The following is a 22828-nucleotide window of genomic DNA, read 5'->3' on the forward strand; positions in this document are numbered from 1 at the left end:
AAGCGATGATAAAGCTACCTTACTGGGTTATTGTAAAGATTACAGAAATAATGAACATGAAGTGTTTACTATAAACATGCTATGTAACATTTGAATGTTTTTATTACAGAGTACTCTTCCTGCAAACTATAAAATATCACTGATAGATATTGGGCTGGTAATAGAATATTTGCTTGCGGGAGCTTATCAAAGCAGCTACACAAAAAAGCATTTCAGAGTTCTGTACAATAGCCTTCACCGGAAACATAAGGTAAACTCGGTCATTTTTGCCAGTGAGAACCTAGAGAAAGTGTTCCAGCATTAATACTTTGTTGCTGGTTATACCAAAACTGAAAAAAGAGTTGCATTAAACCATAATGTCTAACAGGTGTATTAAAAAAAACAATTTGTGAGCCAGAGGCCACTTTGCCCCCCGATGAAGGTATCCATCCACACTGCCCTGAACCCAGAAACACACACAACAACCTTTTTGTGGGTAAAATAATTTTGGCTATTGCCTGAAATTTATTGACATAGAAGCACAGGAAGCAGAAAGCACAGCATGGAAGGGGTGATCCGAGCAACTGGGCAGCCTGAGTGCTGTCCCCCAGTGAAACCAAATTCCTCAAGCCCGCTTGCTGGAGGAAATGACTACAGTAGCAAAAATTAGGGAAAGAGAATCCAGCTGGGCAAAAGGCTGGGTCCCTTCCTCAATTTGCTGCTTGGAGCGCAAGCCTTTATAGCCCCCGTTGGGCATTCCCATCACCAACTTGCTCCACCCCTGACCTCTTAAGGAGGAAACAAACAGGCTCAGCACACAGCCTTCCCTGCCAAACAGATCATTCCCCCATGCATAATCCGTAGCAGGCTATGAAAAGATCAACATGCATTAACAATTCTATAAATGAGGGACCGGGTGGGTGGGCTGCCATGACGAGCTCTGGTGGACAAAGAGGGCCCGGGCATTGAGGTGCTGCCTTTTATAGGTGCCTGGCCTGGCCCTGACTGATGATGCCATGGTCGCATCTTGCGATAATGGGATGCAACTGCGAGATTTGGGCACTTGCATCCCGGCCCACACGCATGCTCCGGGCCGGGAAACAGAGCCGTTTGCCTGCAAATGGGCAAACCACGCCGAGGGGGCCAGTGCTTGCCCTTTCCCAGGGAGCAACAGCAGGCTGCGGTGTGTTGCGGCTGCATTTTATCTAATGCAATGAGGGCTATATCTGAGGAAATGAGATGTAGTTCACAACTAAATCTACTAGTATTTTAGGTTCATGAGGCACTTTTCAGCAATTCCATGTTTAACACCGTATACGAACAGTAAAAATATAAACCTGAGAAATTACTTGCAAATTTAACAACTGTTTTCATATAGAGATATACTCGTGTATAAGTCGACCTGCATATAAGTCGAGGCACCTAATTTTACCACAAAAAACTGGGAAAACTTATTGACTCGCGTATAAGTCGAGGGTGGGAAATGCAGCATCAATTGAGGCATCAGTAGGTTAAATGTTTTTGAATATTTATTTCAAAGAAAAACAGTAAACTGGCTCTGTAAGTGGAAAAGAGGGTCAACAAGAACAATATAGTATCAACAATAACTTTAAAAGTACAAAAACCTTAGCTCAACCAGCAACCAAGCTAAAACACAAGAGTTAAAATCCTTCAAAACTGGATTCCTCATCATCATCTGTATGTCCAAATGTAACCCAACTTAGATTTTAAGAGGAATATTATCAGAAATGAAAAATCTACTATTAGCTTCCATTGTAAACAATGGGGGATAGGGCATCCCCTTTGGGGGTCAATAACTTTGGATCCCCTGACCCAAACTTCACCAAACCTGGCTGGTATCATAAAGAGACTCTCCTGATGAGACCAGCCATGTTTGGTGAAGTTTGGTTCAGAGGGTCCAAAGTTATGGACCCTCAAAAGGGTAGCCCCATCTACTAATAGCTCCCATTGAAAACAATGGGGAATGGGGGCACCTCCTTTGGGGGTCCATAACTGTGGACCCCCTGAACCAAACTTTACCAAACTTGGCTGGTATCATCAGGAGAGTTGTCTGAGGGTACCTCTAGCATAAAAACTGCGCCCCCTGCTGGCCCGCAAAGTAAAAACACAATTTTTTAATGACCCGCATATAAGTCGAGAGGAGCTTTTTCAGCATTAAAATGTGCTGAAAAATTCGACTTTACATGAGTATATACAGTAAATAGAATTATGAGAATCAGTACTATATTTAAATGCAATAATTCCTAGAATAATGGGCACAATATTGCTTTTATGTGCAGTTTTACATTTGATCTGTGAGGCTACTGCATGGCCAGAAATTTTCCCTGTATTAGATGACGTTACAAGGGGACCCTGTGCAGTTTTCCTCTACCTTACTGTTTGATGTGTCCCTACCACTGTTAGTTTGTGGTTGACCAGCAGCAGTCTCTTAAATTACTGCTGGAAGATAGGCTGTGCATTTTGATCCATTTTTTTTCTAAAATATCAATTTTATTTCACCTGTGTTTGTATTCATTTCTATTTTTGTTGATTTTCCATTGGTTTCAGTGGGAAGCATTGTACATCTTTTTTTCTATCCAATTTGGATAATTTTTAGCATTGTAATCATTTTCCTACCTGCCAAATTTGAAATAGATATGAAGAAGGGTCCCAGGCAGTTTAAAGTGATGACATATAGAAAAATAAAGAAAAACTCATTTTGATAATTTATTAATCAATTATTTTCTCTGTATCTGTTACATCCATCTTGATGTGTCCTAACTCTTTTTTTGTTTACTCTGACCAGACATTCCAAAACTATTTGTTTTAGTGACGAGATATGTCAGGGGTACTTTGATATTTCATTGGCTACTTCCTGTATTCTTTGATGACTAATAGAATGTTTTCTGTTTACATTTTCCTAAATTTCCTAGTAGTTGCATATATAGCTTTATGAATGCTAAAGTTTCCATTTTTTAAAAAAAGCATTATACTTTAAATTAATTGTCAATAAAACTGGGATCCTTTCTCTACATTTTAAAAAAAAAATTAGAATGGGTCATAATCTCTAAGAGTTTTATCCAAATTAGATGAATGATAGAGAAGTTACTGCTGGAAATATTTCCTACATGTGCAATTGGTTCATTACTTTTTTTATTCCTATATGTTGTTTTTTTCAAAACGAATGAAAACAAGTGGAACATTTCCAGTTCTGTTTTTCATTCATTTTGAAATGAATACACAATTCTACTGGCAGATGACTATTGATAACTAATGTTGGGTATTCTGAATTCCCAAACAAATATTTTTGTCTTGGAGAAAAGTAGTTGGCTAAAATCCCCCCCCCCCCCCAGTACCAATATATTCCATTACTAAAAAAGCAAATGAATTCAGAATCACTGTTACTTTTTTAACAGTGTGGGGAAAAACAAAGAGAAACTGTGAAAGCAAGAACATTTCCCCCAGTCTTTTACACTTTACCCCCAGCAAGCTGGGTACTCATTTTATCAACCTTAGAATAATGGAAGGCTGAGTCAACCTTGAACCTGCTACCTGAAACTGACTTCTGTCGGGATCAAATTCAGGTCATGAGCAGAGCTTTGACTGCACTATTGCAGTTTACCACTCTGCACCATGGGGCACTTATTCTGCATCTTAAAGAATAACAAAACAGGAAAATGAAGATGAACATTACAATAGGAAAAAGTTATTTATTTTCATGTTAACTATGACAAATAATTAGCGATTTTGAAGGATTGTTAAAATAAGATCCAGTAAGGAAAAGTGTGATGTCTATCAGTAGTAACTCTAAAAAACCAATTTGATATGTGTTGTTGAAGAACAACTAGTAATGTATCTTTTTTAGTTAATACTCAGTGCAGAGGAAACTGAGTTCTTGTAGAAAATGTACTTTGTTTTTCTGTGATTCTTTTTCATGTTCTATGTGATGTAAAGCTGTTTAAGTACTAATAAAATTTTAATGTTTCAATGGGAAATTATTCTCTAAATGTGATTTTTTGTGTGTGTGTCTAGTAAAAAAGATATTACAAACATGTAATTCAGCTCTCTGATTTGTCTTTTTCTCTTTGTTTCATGGTGCATCTTTGGAACCAGGGAGTTGTCTCAAGCTTGGCACCGAGCCTCTCCCTTCACCATGTGGGAAACAGAAGTGGATCTGCTGAAAATACCTCACATTCCCAGTTTATCAGAACAGCACAGCCTTATAAATACAAAGTAATGTGATTATTTGCTTATGCATGAATTTCTTAGGAAATCAGTAGACCAGGGGTCGGCAACCTTTACCACCCAAAGAGCCATTTGGACTCGTTTTCCATGGCCCGGAGATCTACTGGGCTGGACAGGTGTCTCCACATGGAGCCGCCTCCAGTTCGGCCCTTCCATTCACCTTTCCTTCCAGGGCTGGGAGGCGGAGGCGCCAGACAGGGAAACCCCCTGTGTTTGACAGAGCAGGCAGCCACCTGCTCCGTGGGGCAGAGGGGGGGGGTGGCGGCTGCAGCCTGCCCAATGCCACTGCCTCTTGCGTTGCGGGAGGCATGGGCACTGGTCAGGGAAACCCCCTCTGCCTGCTCTGTGGGGCAGAGGGGGGATGGTGTCTGCAGCCTGCCTGATACCAGTGCCTCTTGCGCTGCAGGAAACCCCCTCTGCCCGCCTGCTCCATGGGGCAGAGGGGGTATGGCGGCTGTGGCCGGCCCGGTGCCACTGCTTCTTGCACTGAGGCAGTGGCGCTGGGCAGGGAAACCCGCTGTGCCTGACGGAGCAGGTAGCCGCCTGCTCCGTGGGGCAGAGGGGAATGGTGACTGCAAGGATGGCAGAGGGGAGATGGCAGCTTCTCTGGAGGGACGCACCTATGGTACCCTTCAACCTCCAGGGGTAGGAGGGCAGCGTGGGCGTGACCCTCCAGCCCTTCAGAGCAGTGCTGGAAGGAGAGGTGAGTGGAGGGGACTGAACCTTTTGCTCTAAAGTTGCTTGAGAACTGCCAGCTTACAAAGCATCTTTTAAAGTAATGACAAAGAAAGAGAGAAAAAGAGACAAGGGAGGGAGGGAGGGAGGAAAAACAGAGTAAAAGCAGAACAAAGAAAACAGGGAGAAAAGAAGAGGAAATCCTTTTGAAGGCCGAAGTGGGCAGACTGATTAATTCATTTCGTCCTTCATGATTTGATTGTAAGTAGGCAGGAAAGGGACTGGAGAGGTCTCCTCTGGAACTGTTGCTCAGGCCAGACACCTGATTATTCTTCTGGACCCGGCTATTCTGCCTTAGGGCTAGTTCACTAAGGTGTTACTATCTCAAGGGGATTTTTGTATTTCCTGACCATGTTGAAGATGGTTTCCTGACCATGTTTTTCCTGACCATGTGTTTCCTGACCATGTTGAAGATGGTTTAGAAGATGCTTTTGCCTATTGTTTTGACTGACACATTTATATGTGTAAGCTTTGAAAACCAGCAAGCCATTCTCAGTTGAATTAGAGTATAAGCTCATTGCCCTCTCCTTGAACAATAGAAAGAAAACACTTGTATTTCTCCTTTGTCCAGTGGCTTACAATGTTTGCTGATGATTAACTAAGGGCCTTTCCCCACTTACCTTAAGCACCGCGCTACTCTCCTCAAGTAGCGTGGGGTCCCCTGGCACTCCCCATGACAGGGGCAGCGACAGCACAGCTGCCCCAACACTGCTGCTCTCGCACCCCCTCAGCACGTGGCATCCCTGGCACTCTTGTAAACGGCGCCTCGTGGGGACGCCCGGGCGCGTGCCAGGGATGCTGCGCGCTGAGAGCAGCGCACGGCATAGGGGGGATCCTGGAGAGTGGGGAAACTGCACATTATCTTTCCCCATGGGATAATCTTCCCTCACAGGAAGCACTCTGTTAGCCTTCTATCAGCCTTTTAACTTCCCCATTGGAATTAAAAGGCTAATAGATACCCCCTTCTCTTTAATTTCTCCTTTGAACTTCTCCAGTTTCAGGAAAGAGAGGATTGGAGTCAAGAGCTTTGTCAGTATTTCAAGAACATTTTTTAAAATTAGTCTTATTCTGGACCTGAGGATGATCAGCAGATTTCTGAAGAAGAAATTCAGAATGGAGGTCTTTTGTTTTTTATTGAATGTTTCTATAGGATTTTTATTGCTCTGGTGTATATCCCAGAATAGACTGGAATAATGGGAAATGTTGTGATTTATTTGTGGATTTCTATCTTTCTGAAGATCATGGTTCAGTAATCTACCCTTTGTAGGTACAGGTTCTTTACTTAGAAATCTCCTTTGACTTGTCATGTCCATTGGCCTATTCTGTCATTTGTAAAGGAAAATGTGCATTCTGATTAATGCAGCTAAGCTATCGAAGTGTTTATTGTTCATCTGGGATGGCCCTGCATTCTCCAGAAAATTCAGTAGTGAACTGCCTTCTCAGAAGTGACCGTCTGTAGCAGACTGAACTACTGCGTGTGAGAAGTTGTAATTTAATACAGTCAATTATGCACAACGTGTTTGGTGCACAGTGGGGGCAAATGTCTGTCGCAGCAGTTCTCTGCACAAAGAACAGGTTCGAGATAAGTATTCCATTTACAATGGCCCTACATTTATTTATCCTGTGAACATCCAATTGTCAGTAGATTGCATTAAACTCAGGGAAGTGTTCTTACACAACTCAGATTTCAGTTGATTCCATAGAAAGTTGTTTTCTGGAAACAAAAATGTAGAAAGTTTGCTTTGACAGCTATTAGATTTCACCAGAAGACTTCAATTTGATATCGGAAGCCAATAGCTAAGTTGTTGTGAATTATTTTATTGTAAATTATAAGCTGTAAATTGTTTTATTGTTTTGTAAGTTGTAAATTATTTTATTGTTTTGTCTTTCATATGGAACTACCTAAATCACTATACATTATAGCTAGTTAATGTATATTATTATTACTTAGGGTGAGACTTCAACTAAACTTGACTGAGTTAGGATTTAGACTATTTTTGATAGCTCATATAGATGTTTCTTAACTTGCAGGAAAAATCATCTGCTCTTCATAAATCTAGGAAGAAGCTGAAAGATGAATTTACTTTTTCAGATGATCAGGAATCAGCTGGCTTTATATACCCATATAATGATCTTTTGGTTTGGGCAGTATTGATGAAAAGGCTGAAGATGGCAATGTTCTTTTGGCAGCATGGAAAAGAAGCTATGGTCAAGGCTGTGGTGGCTTGCAAACTCTACAGGGCCATGGCCCATGAAGCCAAACAAAGTAATATGGAGGATGATACTTCGGAAGAGCTGAAGAAATATTCAAAGTAGGGGCTTTGCCTTCATTTGAGTTAATAAAGATCTACAGTGTTTTGAATGGTTAGAAATTTTCCTCTCAAACAAGAATTGTGTAAGTGTATGTGCTCTGAGAACTGAAGGAAACTATTTGGTTCAAGCAAATTCATAAGTGATTGGGCTTTTCTGAAATGGAAATGATGATTGGAAATTGCTGCCATGTTGCAACCAATTTATGGCCTCTCTTGTAGGGTTTTCAAGGCAAGATATATTTAGGGATAGTTTGCCATTACCTGACTCCACATTGCAATCCTGGACTTCCTTGGTAGCTGACCCTGTTGCTTGAGCTCTAATGAGATCCCTGGGTCATCCAGGTCAGGGCAAAATGGAAACAATCAGTGGCTTTTCATGGCTCCAACTTAATGAGAAGAAAACTATCCAATATTGAAAAAGCAATATTTATTATCTTACGATCAAGGTGGTGTACATATACTATTATAATAAATTAAAACAGAAATCAGTAAAACAGTAAATAAATTCTTAGAAATAAAATCTTAACAAAATTCAAAATATTATCAATTTCAGCCTAAATGAGACACTTCTCTATGGGCTCATAATTCGGTGAAAAGTTTTGAATCTTATAAAAGGTAATTTCTTGTATATCCTATTAAAATATACATGGCTTTATTGATAACAGTACTCTTTACCAACTATTATAAAATCACTGCCAATTTATTAATAAATTAAATGTACTATTTTAAATATATATATATTATTTGAAATAGTTTGTGTAATTAAACAGCCAAGTGCATTAGTTCTACATTCATATACAGCTCATAGGCAAAAAAAATTTCTACTGCCAAGATCCTCTCAGCTATTTTCTTAACTTCTATACTCCTTCATATGGCAGTATTTGTCACACACAGCACAGAAAAAAACCTCAGTGACTTTAAACAGAGTTATAAAAGTGCAAGATCTGAATCTAGTAGCACCTTAAAGACCACTAAGATTTTCAGTGTATAAGCTTTGGAGAGTCAAAGCTCCCTTCATCACAACTTTGACTCTTGAAAGTTTATACCTGGAGATCTTGTTGGTCTTTAAGGTGCTCCTGGACTTGAGTCTTAAGCTACTATTGCAGACCAATATAGATACCCACCTGAAACTATCTTCATAGGGTTGTAAAAGTATGATATCTTTAGTGGCCAATACAAATTCATTTTCAAAAAGGATATTGCATCCTTTTCAGGGTGCATTAGACCCTCTAAGCAACTCTATCAGTGACCCATCTATAGGAAAAACTAATTTGTCTATATTCTTTCTTCCCTTTTATTTACCATGGTTGGTTACAACTTCCACTTCCTGGTTCTTTTTAAGAGGTAGCTAGGTAGAAGGTCTCAGAAATTATTATTTTCCTCATAGTCTTAAGTTTTGAAGTACCACATGTGTCATGGGCTCCATCAGCTGAAGTTCTCTGACTGCAGATAGGGATTTCAGTGACCAGAACCGTTTCATTGTGTAGTTTGACCAGCAATGGAAGACATCCTAAAGCAGGGGTCTGCAAACTTGGCTCTCCAGATGTTCATGAACTACAATTCCCATCAGCACTGGCCATATTGGCCAGTGAGCCAAGTTTGCAGACCTCTGTCCTAAAGCATTATAATATTGGTATATCAGTCATCCTCATTCTTTTTGCCATTGTATCAGTCTAAGTTACAAGTTGCATTGTAAGTGGCATAGTTCTGCTATGAGTGGTATAGTTCTGCTGCATTATAAGTGGCACAGTTCTGCTATGAGGTCACTCAAATGGTGGAACAGGACAGAAGCTGAGTGCTTGAAGTGTAGAGAAAGAGGCTAAGATGGAATGACTCTTGATTTTTAAAGTTCCTGAAAATTGTCAAGTCTAACCAGATACATTAATTGGAATGAGTGAAAATTATTTGTATTAGACCAAGGTATATAATCTGCCTTGGTTATTTTTGTTCTGTCAGTATTTTAAAATTTGCAGTGTTTTTCCCCCTTTCTTTTAATTTTCATAGTGAGTTTGGGCAGCTTGCTCTCGATGTGCTGGATAATGCATTCAAACAGAATGAACGGATGGCCATGAAGCTGCTGACATATCAACTGAAGAACTGGAGTAACTCAACATGCCTGAAGCTGGCTGTGTCAGCAGGTTTACTGCCTTTTGTATCCCATACATGCACACAGATGCTCTTGACCGACATGTGGATGGGGCGCTTGAAGATGAGGAAGAACTCCTGGCTTAAGGTAAATCATCTTTCAGGAATGCTATTGTAACCTGCTTATCCTTGGCCACATCAATCTCCATTGGAGACCTAAGAAAATAAAAAAGTTAATATAATGACAGCACCCTGTGCCTTGACAAACAAATATGAAATTATTTGAACAAATTAACAAACCTTTAATTTAAACACAATGTGGCCAAGTTCTTCACGGAAGCTTTGAAAATCTCCATGACAAAGCCAAATAACAGCCCAGAGCCAATGGTTACAGACCCTTAATTTTAATGTAGTGGAACAATTTTATATTTTAATGGAAGATTGAATTAACTAATATTGTTTTAAATACAAATTTTATCTGATCTTATGTCATTTTACAGATTATTGCAATTTATTGTTTTTCTTATGCCATTAAGGGTTTTGGAAATTGGAATTTAAACACAACTCAATTATACAAAATTTTCAGTGCCTTTTAGGAAAAGCACTCTAAATAGTTATAACTACTAACATTACCCAGTAAATAAAGAAAAGCAAGAAAGTCCAACAATTAACAATGCAGGGCTTCTTTATCCCATCTGTTATTCTGCATAGGGTTCAGCTACTGAAGGCCTTTCTTCCACTTGGGCCTGTAAAAAATAAGCAATTCTTTCAATTGAGCTGTTGGCTTCCTTATCCTACTACAGGCCAGATCAATTCAGGAGCATAACATAATTAACAAATGAATACACCTTTCTGTTAGATTGGGGAAATTCTTATATACTTTTCTCTCTTATTGGGCCCACCTGTAAAAAAATAAACAAATTTCTTCAATTGAGCTGTGGGCCTTTCTTCTCCTACTGCAGGCCAGATCAACTGAGGAGGGTGAGGCCCTTGTAGTTGGCAATATGTAAGCAAGCTTACCAACTGCACATGCTTATTGATCTCTTGTCCTCTTGGCCCTAAGACCCAACCAAAACACAAATAGTGAAATGGGATGGTTTACACCATAGCCAAAGATAGCCAAACATTTAAAAAGCAGGTATGTTAAGGTTTAGAAAGTAGGTACTGTATTACCTTCCCCTGCCCACTGCTTGCTGAACAATCGGAACTCCCTTGGATGCAACATGGCTGTGCCACAGTGTCATCATCCCCAGGTGCTGCCAAACTGCCCCCCTCCCCACCTGGATTAGACTGTTAATCTGTTGAACCAGAGGGTGGAGATCAGGAGCACTGAGCGCAAGGCAGCATGGGATTGCAAGGGCTGGGTTCACTGGATGAGGAGGGTGGAAATTATATGGAGGCATCTATATGCAGGCATTCTTTTTCAGGTTCTTGCATTAAAATGTGAGTATTGCCATTTCTTTGTTGTTATTTGACCATCTCTCTGGTTAAAAGAGGAAAAATGCATGTAGATTTTTCATCACAACAGACGGACCAAGATTATTTAGGGAGGAACGAAGTGGATGAGTCATTAGAAACAAATTGTACCTTGTGAAGGTTTCTTACAAGAGATTTCATATACCTTGCATTTCTGTAAACCAGCAGCATCCTCATTCTTTGTGCCAAAACAAACAGAGATTTAAAACACAATTTAAACATTTCTTATGCATGACTACATCATCATAACTTTCTAACAATGGCTATTGCTTTTTGCTATCTTGTTCTCGCATTGTAATCATAAGTTTTCAATCATTCCCCACTTCAAAAAATTGTTTCCAGGAACCGTATCAAATTTAGGTGTTGTTTTCTGGATGTTTTCTGACTAATGCTGGTTCCCCCCACCCCACCCCTTCCACAATCTTTCCTCAGATTTAACAGAGAAAAAAGTTGTAGTAGCATTAAATGCTCTTTGAATTTTTCTATCTGAAATTGTAAAATGAATGCAAGCCAAAACCAATTCTAAATGTGGTTCTCTGCATCAGAAAAGTGCATGGGGAGAGGCAGAAGTAACACAGATACAGTGGAATGGATCCATCCATGAGTCTGTTGATAAAATGGAAGCAAGGGAGTAGAATTGCAAATTACAGTTTGATAAATTCCTGGAGATTTTGGAGTGGTGCCTGGAAAGAATGAAGGAGAGATTGGATTTAAACCCCTCCTTTATCTCTTGTGGGGTGATTCAAAGGGACTTACAAATTCCATTCTTTTCCTCTCCCCGTAACAGACACCTTGTGAGGTAAATGAAGCTGTGAGAGTTCAGAGAGAACTGTGACTAGCCCAAGGTCACCCAGCAGGAATGTAGGAGTGGTATTTTCTCCAGAAAAAGTGATTTCTGTAGTCTGGAGATCATCTGAAATTCCTGTAGAATTGCAGGCCCCACTTGCAGGCTCCACATTCAGGTGGTGCCTGGAGATCTCTGGAATTACAACTGATTGCCAAAATACAGAGATCTGTTCCTTTGGGAAAAAATGGCAGTTTGGGAGAGTGGACTCTGTGGCATGATACATAGATAAGCAGAAGAAACCTCCATGGGGATTTTTCCTTGGAAAATCTCCTGCAGTGCACAGAATGGTAGGCCGAGTGGCAGAAACTAAAATGAAAGGTTTGGGCAGGAGAAATAAAGTGTTTCCTGCCTGCTGGCATTAGCTCCACAGGCAGGAATTGTCTTCAACCCATGTTGGCGGAAAAAAACCCATTGGTTTAATGATTTTTGAAACCCCCTGGTTGAGAAGAATATAATGGGCTGACCTCAATTTGGGGAAGAGAGCTGCGCAAAGTTCTCCCCCATAACGGTGTTTATAATGTCCAAAAGATATTGTATTTGTGCTGTCAGAATCCATAGGAAAAGTTTAGCTAATGTGTTTGCTGTGACAATTTCTAGATGAAGGGTAAGTTGGAATACTAAATGATACATATTTCTTCTTGAAGGTGATTCTGAGTATTCTTTTACCTCCCACTATTTTGATGCTGGAATTTAAAAGCAAAGCTGAAATGTCTCATGTGCCTCAGTCACAAGATTTCCATCAGTTCACATGGTACCATGGGGATCCTAGTATCTCCAGTGGAAAAGAAGACCTCTCAATGGTTAGTATGGTTCTAGACTTGGATTTTACTAAACGTGGATAGGTGCAAGGATTTAATTACTAGTCTGTTTTAAAATGTTGTAGATACAAAGGCCAGATTCTGCATCTGTGATAAGCTATTAGAGATCTGTCAACTTTCAGTGCCCTTTATGTCTAAAGAGGGTGGAGCAAGCTGAGATGGTAAAACAGCTTTGGAGTAAGCTGAGCCAAATTGCTGTGTTTGGCAACCCTATGGGTTAACTCAGCTCAAACCCAGGCTGTAGCAATGCTGACAACAGGTGAGCAAACACCTATTATCTACATTGATACCACCAGGGTCCAAGCCAAGCCCAGCTTGTCCACCATGGGTTATGGGGTATATCATGGAATATTCCGTTTCTCCCTCTGATATCTGCATGTGTTTAGTCTCATGCAGTGGTGTTCCAGCTTGTTCATTCTGTTAGTTAGAATTGTAGACTGCAGAATTTCCCTTGCCCTGAAACCAGTTACTCCCATCCCTGTATCTTCTAACTAATGAATAGATGTTGTTTTGCATACGCTGAGTGAACTCAAAAGCAGGGTCCTGAGAGAGTACTCTGCTCCTGATTTGCAAGCCTTTACTTCTTGAGTAATCTTGCTGCTGATTGTTGCTGGATTTGATTTTATTAGTTTGATGTTTTCAGTTTTGAGTTGTCACTCATCTTAAAAATTTAAAAAATGAGTATAACATAAAGTCCCCTTGTCTGTAATGAGAATTGGGACACTTTTTATTCTGAGGATGCTAAAAAGTTTATTTGAATGTATCAGGTGATCTTTTTTGGGAATTCTCCTTCCTCTTCATTTTTCAAAAATGGTGCGCATAGAGGAACTTTTAAAATTGACCATCAGAACACTTTAGCGGAATATGTGAGGAGAATTTAAATTATGTGCAGTACAGGCATGTTTTAACCTCATGTCCAGCTATCTAATTCACTAAGCAAAATACCTGAAAATGGGGATGAAATGATGCAGCAACATATTCACACCATAGCAACAAGCAACTATGACTGAAGCAGAAACCCTAGATTACTATCAAACCGGCCAGGGTGGTCTACATTGCAGCATTTCAGTTCACATTTAAGTTGTGAACAGACTTTCCAACATTTCCCATTTTTCAGCATTTCCCACTGGGTAAACTGATTGTCCATATTCGCCCCATGTCTTGAGCTCAAGTTTAGAACAATGACTTCAGAATGACCCTCTATATTTACAGTTTAAAACTTAATGCTGGTCCTGTTTTGTAGATCAAAATAATATTTATTCATTTTTTAAATGTATTATAGTGGCCGCCTTGATATCTCTTCCTTCAGCTTAGGAATGTAAATTGGATGACAAATGTTGCTCATGTAGCTGGATACTTGTTTTGTATTTCTTTATAAAGAATGGTAATGATTTAGAGAGAGGAAAGGAAAAGGAAGATGAAAAGCAATCTTTTGCCATCAACAACGAACAAGGAAGCCTTCCTGGAACTAGGAAAGTGTACGAGTTCTACAATGCCCCAATTGTCAAGTTCTGGTTTCACACGGTCAGTTGCTGTTTGTATTGTGGACATATTTATTCAAATTGCAATCAGTACAAAAATTAATTCACTGTTGGCAAAGTGTAACACACCAACAAAAATTAATTCTGGCGTTTTAAGCAATTTCTTTAAAAATCTGCCTACATTTTTTAAAAAAGAAGACAGTTGCTGCCTGAGGGTGGATCACTTCTTGTCAAGGCCCCTCTATAATCATACACATCACACCATTGCTGGGGTAATAAATTGGCCATAGCCATTTTATTGAGCAGAAGCGTGAGGCTAAGCATGGGTCCAGATCTGGTCATGTGGGTACATGCTACAGTTCAGCAGGGCGGGTGCCCGGTCCCGAGCTTCGATCTACTGTGGGGCTCTGCCGGGTGGCAGCTCCTAGCCAGAGATGTTCCCCCTTTCGGCCTGGTTCGACAGGGCGGTCGCCTCTTGTCGCTGTTGCCGTTCCCAAGGGGAAGGCGCGGCTCCCTAGCCCCCTTCCCCTTGCCCTTCCAGATCAATACCCATGCGCCAAACCGCCGCGAACTAGGCTATGACATAACAGCATGCATTAACATATAAAAGTAGGGTGAGGTGGACGGGCAAATCCCCCACCCCGATCAGCTGGGCTCATTCCAATCCACCACCCCGATCAGCAACTCCGCCTCGTGGTAATTCACATGCGCCTTTTGCATTTATGATAGGAAAAAAAGGAGATGAAGCTGCATTTTGCGAGTGGAGGCTTCAGCTCCTGGAAGAAAGGGAGCCATTTTCACCAGTTCCCCTTGTTGCCGGTAGCTGCCTTTGCCACATCCCAATTTGTTCCCAAAGGCTAATTTTCAGGAGCAGCTTTTGGGGTAGAGCTGCAGTTTGAAGGGAGTGATCAATATGGATCAGTTCAGCGCATTAGTTCCAACTCCATTTTATTTGAACATTACTTGGATGATATTCTTCTTGGTTTTGAGAGATGCTGTTATGTTTGACTTCAGATGCTTGAAAGTTTTGCTCTAGGAAGACTAAGAAACTATTCATTTATACTGGATTTGTTCTATTTGTTCTAGTGACTAGCAACATAAACATATCTAGAACTGCTGAATTGCCCTCATAATACCAGTATATTGAATATATAACATTTAGTATTTTTTCTGTTTGTCTTTGCAGGGCTGATTCATGTAATATCTTTTCACCTCTTCTATGTGTGATCATTTGAAAAGCTGTAATGTGTGACGCTGAAATTTATGCATCTTGCCTATATCAGTTTCCATAATTGCAGAACAGGGGTGGTCTTAGCCAATGAGTAAAAGGGCAGGTGCCCTGGGGCCTTCTCTGTGGAGGCCCTGATCACCCATATCCCTGCCTCCCCAAGGAAGGGAAAGAAGAACAGGTTCCATGTGGGGCTCGGGCAGCTAGTTTCCAGCACCGACAGCTCCCACCCCTTTACTTGGCCCTGGGTTTGGTAGGGGGGTACTTGGCCCTGGGTTTGGTAGGGGGGTGCAGTTGTGGAGATTCTGTGGGCCTATCCTGGACTTTTAGTCAGAGCCCCAGAGTCCCTAAGATTGCCTCTGTTACATAAATATATTTTCCTGTTCTTGATGATCATGTAAGTTGCCATAGGAGCTCCTGCCTTGCCTGTTACCGCCTTTTATTCATTCCACAAGTGGTTTTTTTGAGGGGAGGAGGCATCACAACTGTCTGTTTACTCAGTATGTGTATTGTGTGTCCTGTAGATGGCCTATTTAGCATTCCTCATGCTGTTCACTTATACTGTCTTGGTGAAGATGGACTCGACACCCAGCTTTCAGGAATGGCTTGTCATCATCTATATTTTCACCACCACCATTGAGAAAGTCAGAGAGGTAGGTTCTTAATTGCATTCTGTTTTTGCTGTTGTCCATGTCTGTTGAAGGAATTATGAATATTGATATATCTTCATGGGGAGAAAGAAAATTACCCTGAATCAATCACCCTAAGCCAGAATTCATAAATAAATACTATGTTGTGTGGTAGCAGTGGGTGAGGCACAGAGAGTGAAAGTTACCTGCGTGTGAGGGGGGGAATCCCATCTGATGTCTCACACGGCCAAGTGTGTATGTGTTTCACTTCCACTCGTATTACCTAACAGTATTACCTATTTACTGTTTCTACTGCTCATCTCTGCCCATCTGCAAGAACATTCTAAGCCCTCAGGCCACAGACAGACAGACTGCACGAACATTGTAAGGGTGACAGTTAAACAGAGGCAGCTTCATGGCCTGGTGGGCCAGGAAAAAGACATTTTACCTGGCTCAGGTATGGACTTTTGGCGATTTGAAGGTCCAAGTACCTGCCAGCAACAGGGAGGGATGTCATGTGAAAATTTGGGGGCGATCCGTCCAGCAGCTTCTGAGGGAGACCATCAGGGACAAACACACTGTTAGATTTTTATATAGAGAGATTATTTAGAATGCTGGCTGAAAGGCTTTCATCTTGATTATACTGAAAGGGAGTGTTGGGTTTTGTTTTGCTTTTTGAAGCACTTCACAGATTATTTATCTTATGTGCCATTTGAACTTAAATATGAAAAGTGGCATAAAATTAGAGTGGACGTTCTGGTTCTGGTTCTAGTGGAAGCAACCACTGCTTTCATTGCTTATTCACCAGATCTTTCTTTATCATTTAGCAAGTCCTTCACAGGGTAGCCACCAAGCTCTTTTGCATTAAGATGAGAAACTTCTGCCATGCAAAAGAGCAAAATTTGACTTTGTTCTTAAGGAAACACTTGAACTAGACCCAGTTCAGCACCAGTAATACAATTTTCTTTCTCTGTGGGATGGGTACAGGAGAGATGATCAAGCTGTAATCTAGTTTTTCTGTTGGTTTATCCAATTTAACATAATTTTATGAAGATACTGCTTAATTTAAGTATTGGTTTTGGTTTACTAAATAAAAGTTTTGCAGGATATTGTATCTTTTACCTTCTTGAGGAATTTCTGCAAAGTTTGTTATGTACCACTCTGAAGACAGCTTTTCTTTTAGATTTTATCAGTTAATTGATATGACCTTAGGACTTTATTCCTCTAAACATTGTTATGCATAAGAGTAGCCCCATACTATTCAGTGGGACTCAATAGACATACACTTACTTATACAAGATTGTTTCAGGTTTGCAGGTCATGCTTTTAAAACCATTCTTTCATTTGATACCTATCAGTTTGATCTTTGCAGGGTGTAGTTAAGCTCTGATGCATGCTGTATGTTAAGAATCTTATGACTTTCCAAAGATTGCACTTTGCACATTTGTTTCAACAAAGCTGAAAAAGCCCTTTAGGGCACCTTCTTATTGAAGAAATAATCTGTCATTTTCCACTTCTCAATTTCCAAAACTTCCTTTTCAGGATTGGCATGCCCTTGGCAAAAGAAGAATTTGTTCTCTTCTCTTTGTACCTAAGTACAACTAATTTATTAAGGCATTTATTAAACCAACCAGCTGGCTTGTTCGTTTTTTTCCATGCCTCCTGGGGCTTATACAAGGTTTATCAAAGGTTACAACCTTTTCTTTCCATTGACCAAAACTCTAGTTTATATTTTTAATCCCACAGGCCTACCGATTGTACCCTATGGTCTCTTTATTGAAATAATTCAAACCAAAAGCATGAACACAGTTTTGTAGGAACTGTAGCAATTTGCTGAATTTAGAGCCATTGAGAAATGAGTGAATGATGCAATTCAAAATTTAACAGAGGCTGACACTTGGATATTGTTTTGTTATATTGTTAGCATTTTGTGGAAAAGTGAGTCAAATACTTTCCTGTTTTTGAACCCCAAAATCCACTAATTTCCCTGCTCCTCCACTGGGAAATCTCCTGAAAACCCCCGTTGTCTTGATATCACTTGTCTCTTGCTGTGCTATTAGAGTTAAAGCTCAACACTAGAACTTTTTCCTGAGAGTAAACCCAGTTTAATATACATGAGGAAGATTCTGAGTGGACTTTCTTAGGACTGTGCTCTGAAATTTTTTATCAAAAGAATGTAGGATTAGGATATGTTTTTTAAAAAGATTCTATGAGTTGGCCCATCAAATATTGTCAAATAATCATCAAATATTTCCAAAGAAAGACATTTAATACATTTATGTATACTTGAAGTTCCTTTTAATGCTTGTTCTCATGTAAAACTGAGTTGGATCTGAAGAAATGCAAACTCTTGTGAAATGAGCTTGTCTATATCTCTCCATCTTCCATATCATCCCATGCTGAGTAGCTGATCCCGTGGGCCAGAGCTCAGGATAGGAGTAGACTGGTAATCAAGTGGCAAATCAGCATAAATCACAGACTCTTTGCATATGGAAGTTTAGATTAATCCTAAAGAAGTTCTCTTATTTTTGTTTTGTTAACATTATACTTGTTTTATTTTTAACAACGTTAGGTTAAAGTTTCTGTACCTGGAAAAGATGAACATTTATATTGTTCTAAGAGTCCATTTGTTTTGGTCCCTTTCATAGGGAAGTTGATCTTGGCAGCTTGGCAGCTTTAGGACAAAAAATAGCCTTTACCTAGACACAAGGAAGAGAGTTGTTTCTAGGCAGAGAAAGATCTTAATTTGTTGAGACACTTGAATCACACTTTCATGGGAGAAATTAACAGTTGACACTGGAATGTTTAAATGAGGGCTTTAAAAAGTTACTAATGAAAGGGTCAAACATTAATAAAGTTATGTCTATAGTAAGATTAATTAGGAGTCCAGTAGCATGTTTTAGCACTAGCCAGTAGCAACATTTATTTTACTATGAGTTTTCATGACAGAGGCCCTTTCTGCATGGGCGAGCAAGCGGAGGTGCACTGACAAAGTTGCAGTCGATGCATCCCCCCGGGGCCGTTTGCACGCCGCTCTGCAAATGGCCCCGTGTCCCAGCGGCCTGTAAGGCCGCCTTTGCACGGAGCCCGCTGCTTTTTTCCTGCTCTCTGCAGGGGACATGCCTCGTAGCCATGGCAACCCCTCCAGGGACAGAGGCTGGGAGGCATGTCCCTGGCTTCTCTACAGTGATGGCAGCCGAGAGGAGGTAAGAGCAGGAAAAAAGTAGCGTGGGGAAAACGCCACCTTCCACCTGATGGCATTTGCTCAGCATCAAGTGGAAGACGCTGCTTTTCAAAAAACTTGCTCATTGAGTGAGTTTTGAAAGCAGCATTTTCATGCCACTTGAGGGGAGCAAGCATGGTGCAGCTGTGCTGCAGCAGCAGCAGCTGTGCAAACAGCGCCCCAGGGATGGTGTTTTTACTGTCCCTAGGGCACTGTTTTCTGCCCATGCAGAAACAGCCAGAGTTTACTTCCTCAGATGCAAAGAAGAGTTCATCCATTAGGTCCGATTAAATACCCATCAGAAATCTGGTGGTGCAGGGTGTAACAAAAGAGACTCATGTAAGACATGACAGCCAAATATTTTAAGGGATGTCATGTCGAAGAGGAAGCAAGCTTGTTTTCTGCTGCCTCAGAGACTAGGACACGGAGTAATGGATTCAAGGTGAAGGAAAAGAGATTCCACCATACGTTAGGAAGAACTTCCTGACCATCAGGGCTGTTCGACAGTGGAATTCACTGCCTCGGAGAGTGGTGGAGTCTCCTTCTTTGGAGGTTTTTAAACAGAGACTGGATGAGCATATGTTGTGAGTGCTTTGATTGTGCGTTCCTGCAATGCAGGGGGTTGGATTTGATGGCCCTTGTGATCTCAAGATATTTCTACAAAAAATACTTAATGTTGCTCACGTTAGTGATTTGAAAATGTAAGTGATTTCCTTCCCTGCCTTTAGGTATTTATTTCTGAACCAGGAAAATTCAGCCAAAAGGTGAAAGTCTGGATTTTTGAGTACTGGAACTTTACAGATTCTGTTGCAATCATCTTGTTTATGACTGGTTTTGGTTTGCGCTGGGCTGATCCTCCATTTCAAACCGCTGGAAGGTTAATCTACTGTTTGGACATAATATTTTGGTTTGTCCGACTACTTGATTTCTTTGCTGTGAACCAGCATGCAGGACCATATCTAACAATGATTGGAAAAATGGTAAGTGTTTGGCTGGGAATTAACATTGGCGTTTACCTCAAGGGAAGTGGGAAAAAGTAGTCCTCCTCCTCCGTCTGGAGTATTTTTAAAGTTGTTTGCTGCTTCTGGAATGACATTTGCACATTGATACTACTTTAAAAACTACTTTCCTTAGAGAAACAACACAAATGTTGTACTACTCCTTTTATATTTGTTTGTTTGCACTGTGCCAAATGTTCATGATGGATTCTTTTGGTTCTAGTCCTAATCGGACTGACTTAACTAGGGACATGTGACTAAATTCCCTTAACAACACTTTTAGTTGCTTTTCTGAGTTGTCCAATCAAGTTTATTAAATTCCAAGTTTATTTATTTATTTATGAGATTTATAAGCCGCCTCACCCCCGAAGAGCTCGAGGCGGCTCACAAAATGGCTGCACTTTAAAACAACAAATCAACAAACCATTGCAAAATACAAAATTGCAGCTTAATTCATTAAAAACTTAAAACTTAAAAGCTTAAATAGCGATTACAAATTTACATACAAATTAAAACAACAGAGCGCCCGATCTAACGGCCAGTGAAGGGAGGGGATAGGTAGGACCCAAGATGGAGATCAGGGCCCGACCAGGTGGAAGGCGGCAGCCTCAATGTGGGGGCGATAGAACCGTGGCCAGCTCCCCAAAGGCCCGGTGGAATAGCTCAGTCTTACAGGCCCTGCGGAACTTACAAAGGTCCTGCAGGGCCTGGACAGCTGGAGGTAGAGCATTCCACCAGGCAGGGGCCAGGGCCGTAAAGGTCCTGGCCCGGGTCGAGGCCAGCCGCATCGTCGCGGGGCCAGGGGTCTCCAGCAGCTCTGCCGCCGCCGAACAACGCAGCAGCCTATGTGGGACATAAGGGGTGATGCGGTCCCATAGGTATGAGGGCCCCATGCCGCGTAAGGTCTTGAAGGTCAGTACCAACACCTTGAAAATGATCCGGAACTCCACTGGGAGCCAATGCAGGCAGCGCAGTACAGGGGTGATGTGATCTGAATAACCACCACCTGTCAAAAGCCGGGCTGCCACATTCTGGACCAGCTTCAGCTTCCGGATCAGTCGCAAGCGAAGGCCCACGTAGAGCGAGTTGCAGTGATCCAACCTCGAGGTGGATCACAGTGGCCAAGTCGGACTGGGAGAGATAGGGAGCCAGCCGCCGGGCCTGGCGGAGGTGAAAAAACACAACCCGGGTAACATGGGCCACCTGGCTCTCCATTGATAATGAAGAGTCCAGGCGGACCTCCAGGCTGCAGGCCAAGGATACTGGGGCCAACTCAACCCCCTCCAAGGCAGGCGGCCGAAATTCCCCCGGTCTCCCCCCCCCCCGGCCTAGCCAAAGGACCTCCGTCTTCGTTGGATTAAGTTTTAACCTACTCTGCCTCAACCAACCAGCAACCGACTCCAAACAGTGCTGTAGAGCTGCAGGGGCAGAGGCCGCCCACCCTCCATCAACAGAATGAGCTGGGTGTCATCCGCATATTGGTGACAGACCAATATTAACTTCCTATGGTACTGGACATATCACTGTTCTGATGACTGTGCTTAATTTTCTTTCTCCTCAGACAGCAAACATGTTTTATATTGTAATTATGATGGCCATAGTATTGTTGAGTTTTGGTGTGTCTCGAAAAGCGATACTTTCACCACATGAACAGCCATCATGGACTTTGGCACGAGATATAGTATTTCAGCCTTACTGGATGATGTTTGGTGAAGTATATGCAGGAGAAATTGATGGTAGGTCAACTTTTATTGAAGTTTCACTGTTTGATATTTACTTTAAAATGGAAATTTATAAGTCTTAAAAGATGTGGAAAATGTGATGCAGATTTCAATCTGTTTAATAAAAAACATTTGAGGGAAGGTATCTTATAATGCTACATTATAAGATTATAATGCTACATTATGTTGGTCCATCCAGGTTATATTGCCAGTGTTTACCAGCAGCTTGCTGAGGCAGATAAACATATTTTCCCGCACCTGTTCATGAGGCCCTTGGATATGCCAGGAACTGGAGCATGGGTTGTCTGCATTGGTAGTGTGTGTGCTGCCATTTTGCTGTGATCTTTCACATAGAAAGTTTTGTGCTATAGAATGTAGGGTTTCCTAATCAAGCCATAGTCTTCCAAAAGTTTTTTAAAACTATTTTAAAGTTATTTAATATATATTGGAACAGACTTTGATAGCTGGGATTTGATCCAGCCTGCTTTTTCAATCAGGAAATTCCTGTCCATTTTGCAGCCGCTGTCCAACCTGACTTTTGTACGTGCACATCCTGTGATTTCAGCATAGAACTTTGGGTGTTCAAAGGAGGATTCTCCTATGATTTCAATCAGGAGAAAGCATGACCACTTTTGTGCTTAAAAATACAGCCCCTTATGTGCTTAAAAAACCTGTCATATTTTCTTGGGTTTCTTTTAAATCTAAATTTGTATATGTCTCTGCCTTCATTTATTGTGGATAACTCAGAAAAGACACACTGTTAAAGTGTTAAGAAAGCTTCATTTATTTTTGTTAATGAGTCATTAGCATTAAAGTTGGTGAAGCTTTATACTTTTTTAAAATGCAGGCTGAAGGTATTGGCCTACAAAAAAAAAGAATATATTGTTCAATTGCTGGCCGTTATGGATTTTCCAGGCAAATCTTACTGTCACATGCCTCTGATGATGTCACGCATAGATGTGGGTAAAACATCAGGAGCAAAAACTACCAGACTATGGTCCCAGAGCTCAGAAAACCCGCAACAGTCAGTTGATTCTGGCTATGAAAGCCT

The 22828-nt window shown here is 41.0% G+C and overlaps 1 protein-coding gene across 1 annotated transcript in view; it reads left to right on the forward strand.

Moving 5' to 3' along the window:
* TRPM6 (transient receptor potential cation channel subfamily M member 6) overlaps positions 1-22828 on the forward strand; it is a 97977-nt gene that overhangs the window by 30344 nt on the left and 44805 nt on the right. The window contains exons 14-22 of the mRNA XM_048504184.1: positions 110-250; positions 4093-4212; positions 6991-7271; positions 9276-9504; positions 12324-12488; positions 13878-14021; positions 15731-15859; positions 19787-20042; positions 21622-21820. Of these exons, the coding sequence (XP_048360141.1) occupies positions 110-250; positions 4093-4212; positions 6991-7271; positions 9276-9504; positions 12324-12488; positions 13878-14021; positions 15731-15859; positions 19787-20042; positions 21622-21820 (1664 nt within the window). The remainder of the gene's footprint in view (positions 1-109; positions 251-4092; positions 4213-6990; positions 7272-9275; positions 9505-12323; positions 12489-13877; positions 14022-15730; positions 15860-19786; positions 20043-21621; positions 21821-22828) is intronic.

Source organism: Sphaerodactylus townsendi, linkage group LG07 (assembly GCF_021028975.2).
Source record: "Sphaerodactylus townsendi isolate TG3544 linkage group LG07, MPM_Stown_v2.3, whole genome shotgun sequence".
Lineage (NCBI taxonomy): Eukaryota > Metazoa > Chordata > Lepidosauria > Squamata > Sphaerodactylidae > Sphaerodactylus > Sphaerodactylus townsendi.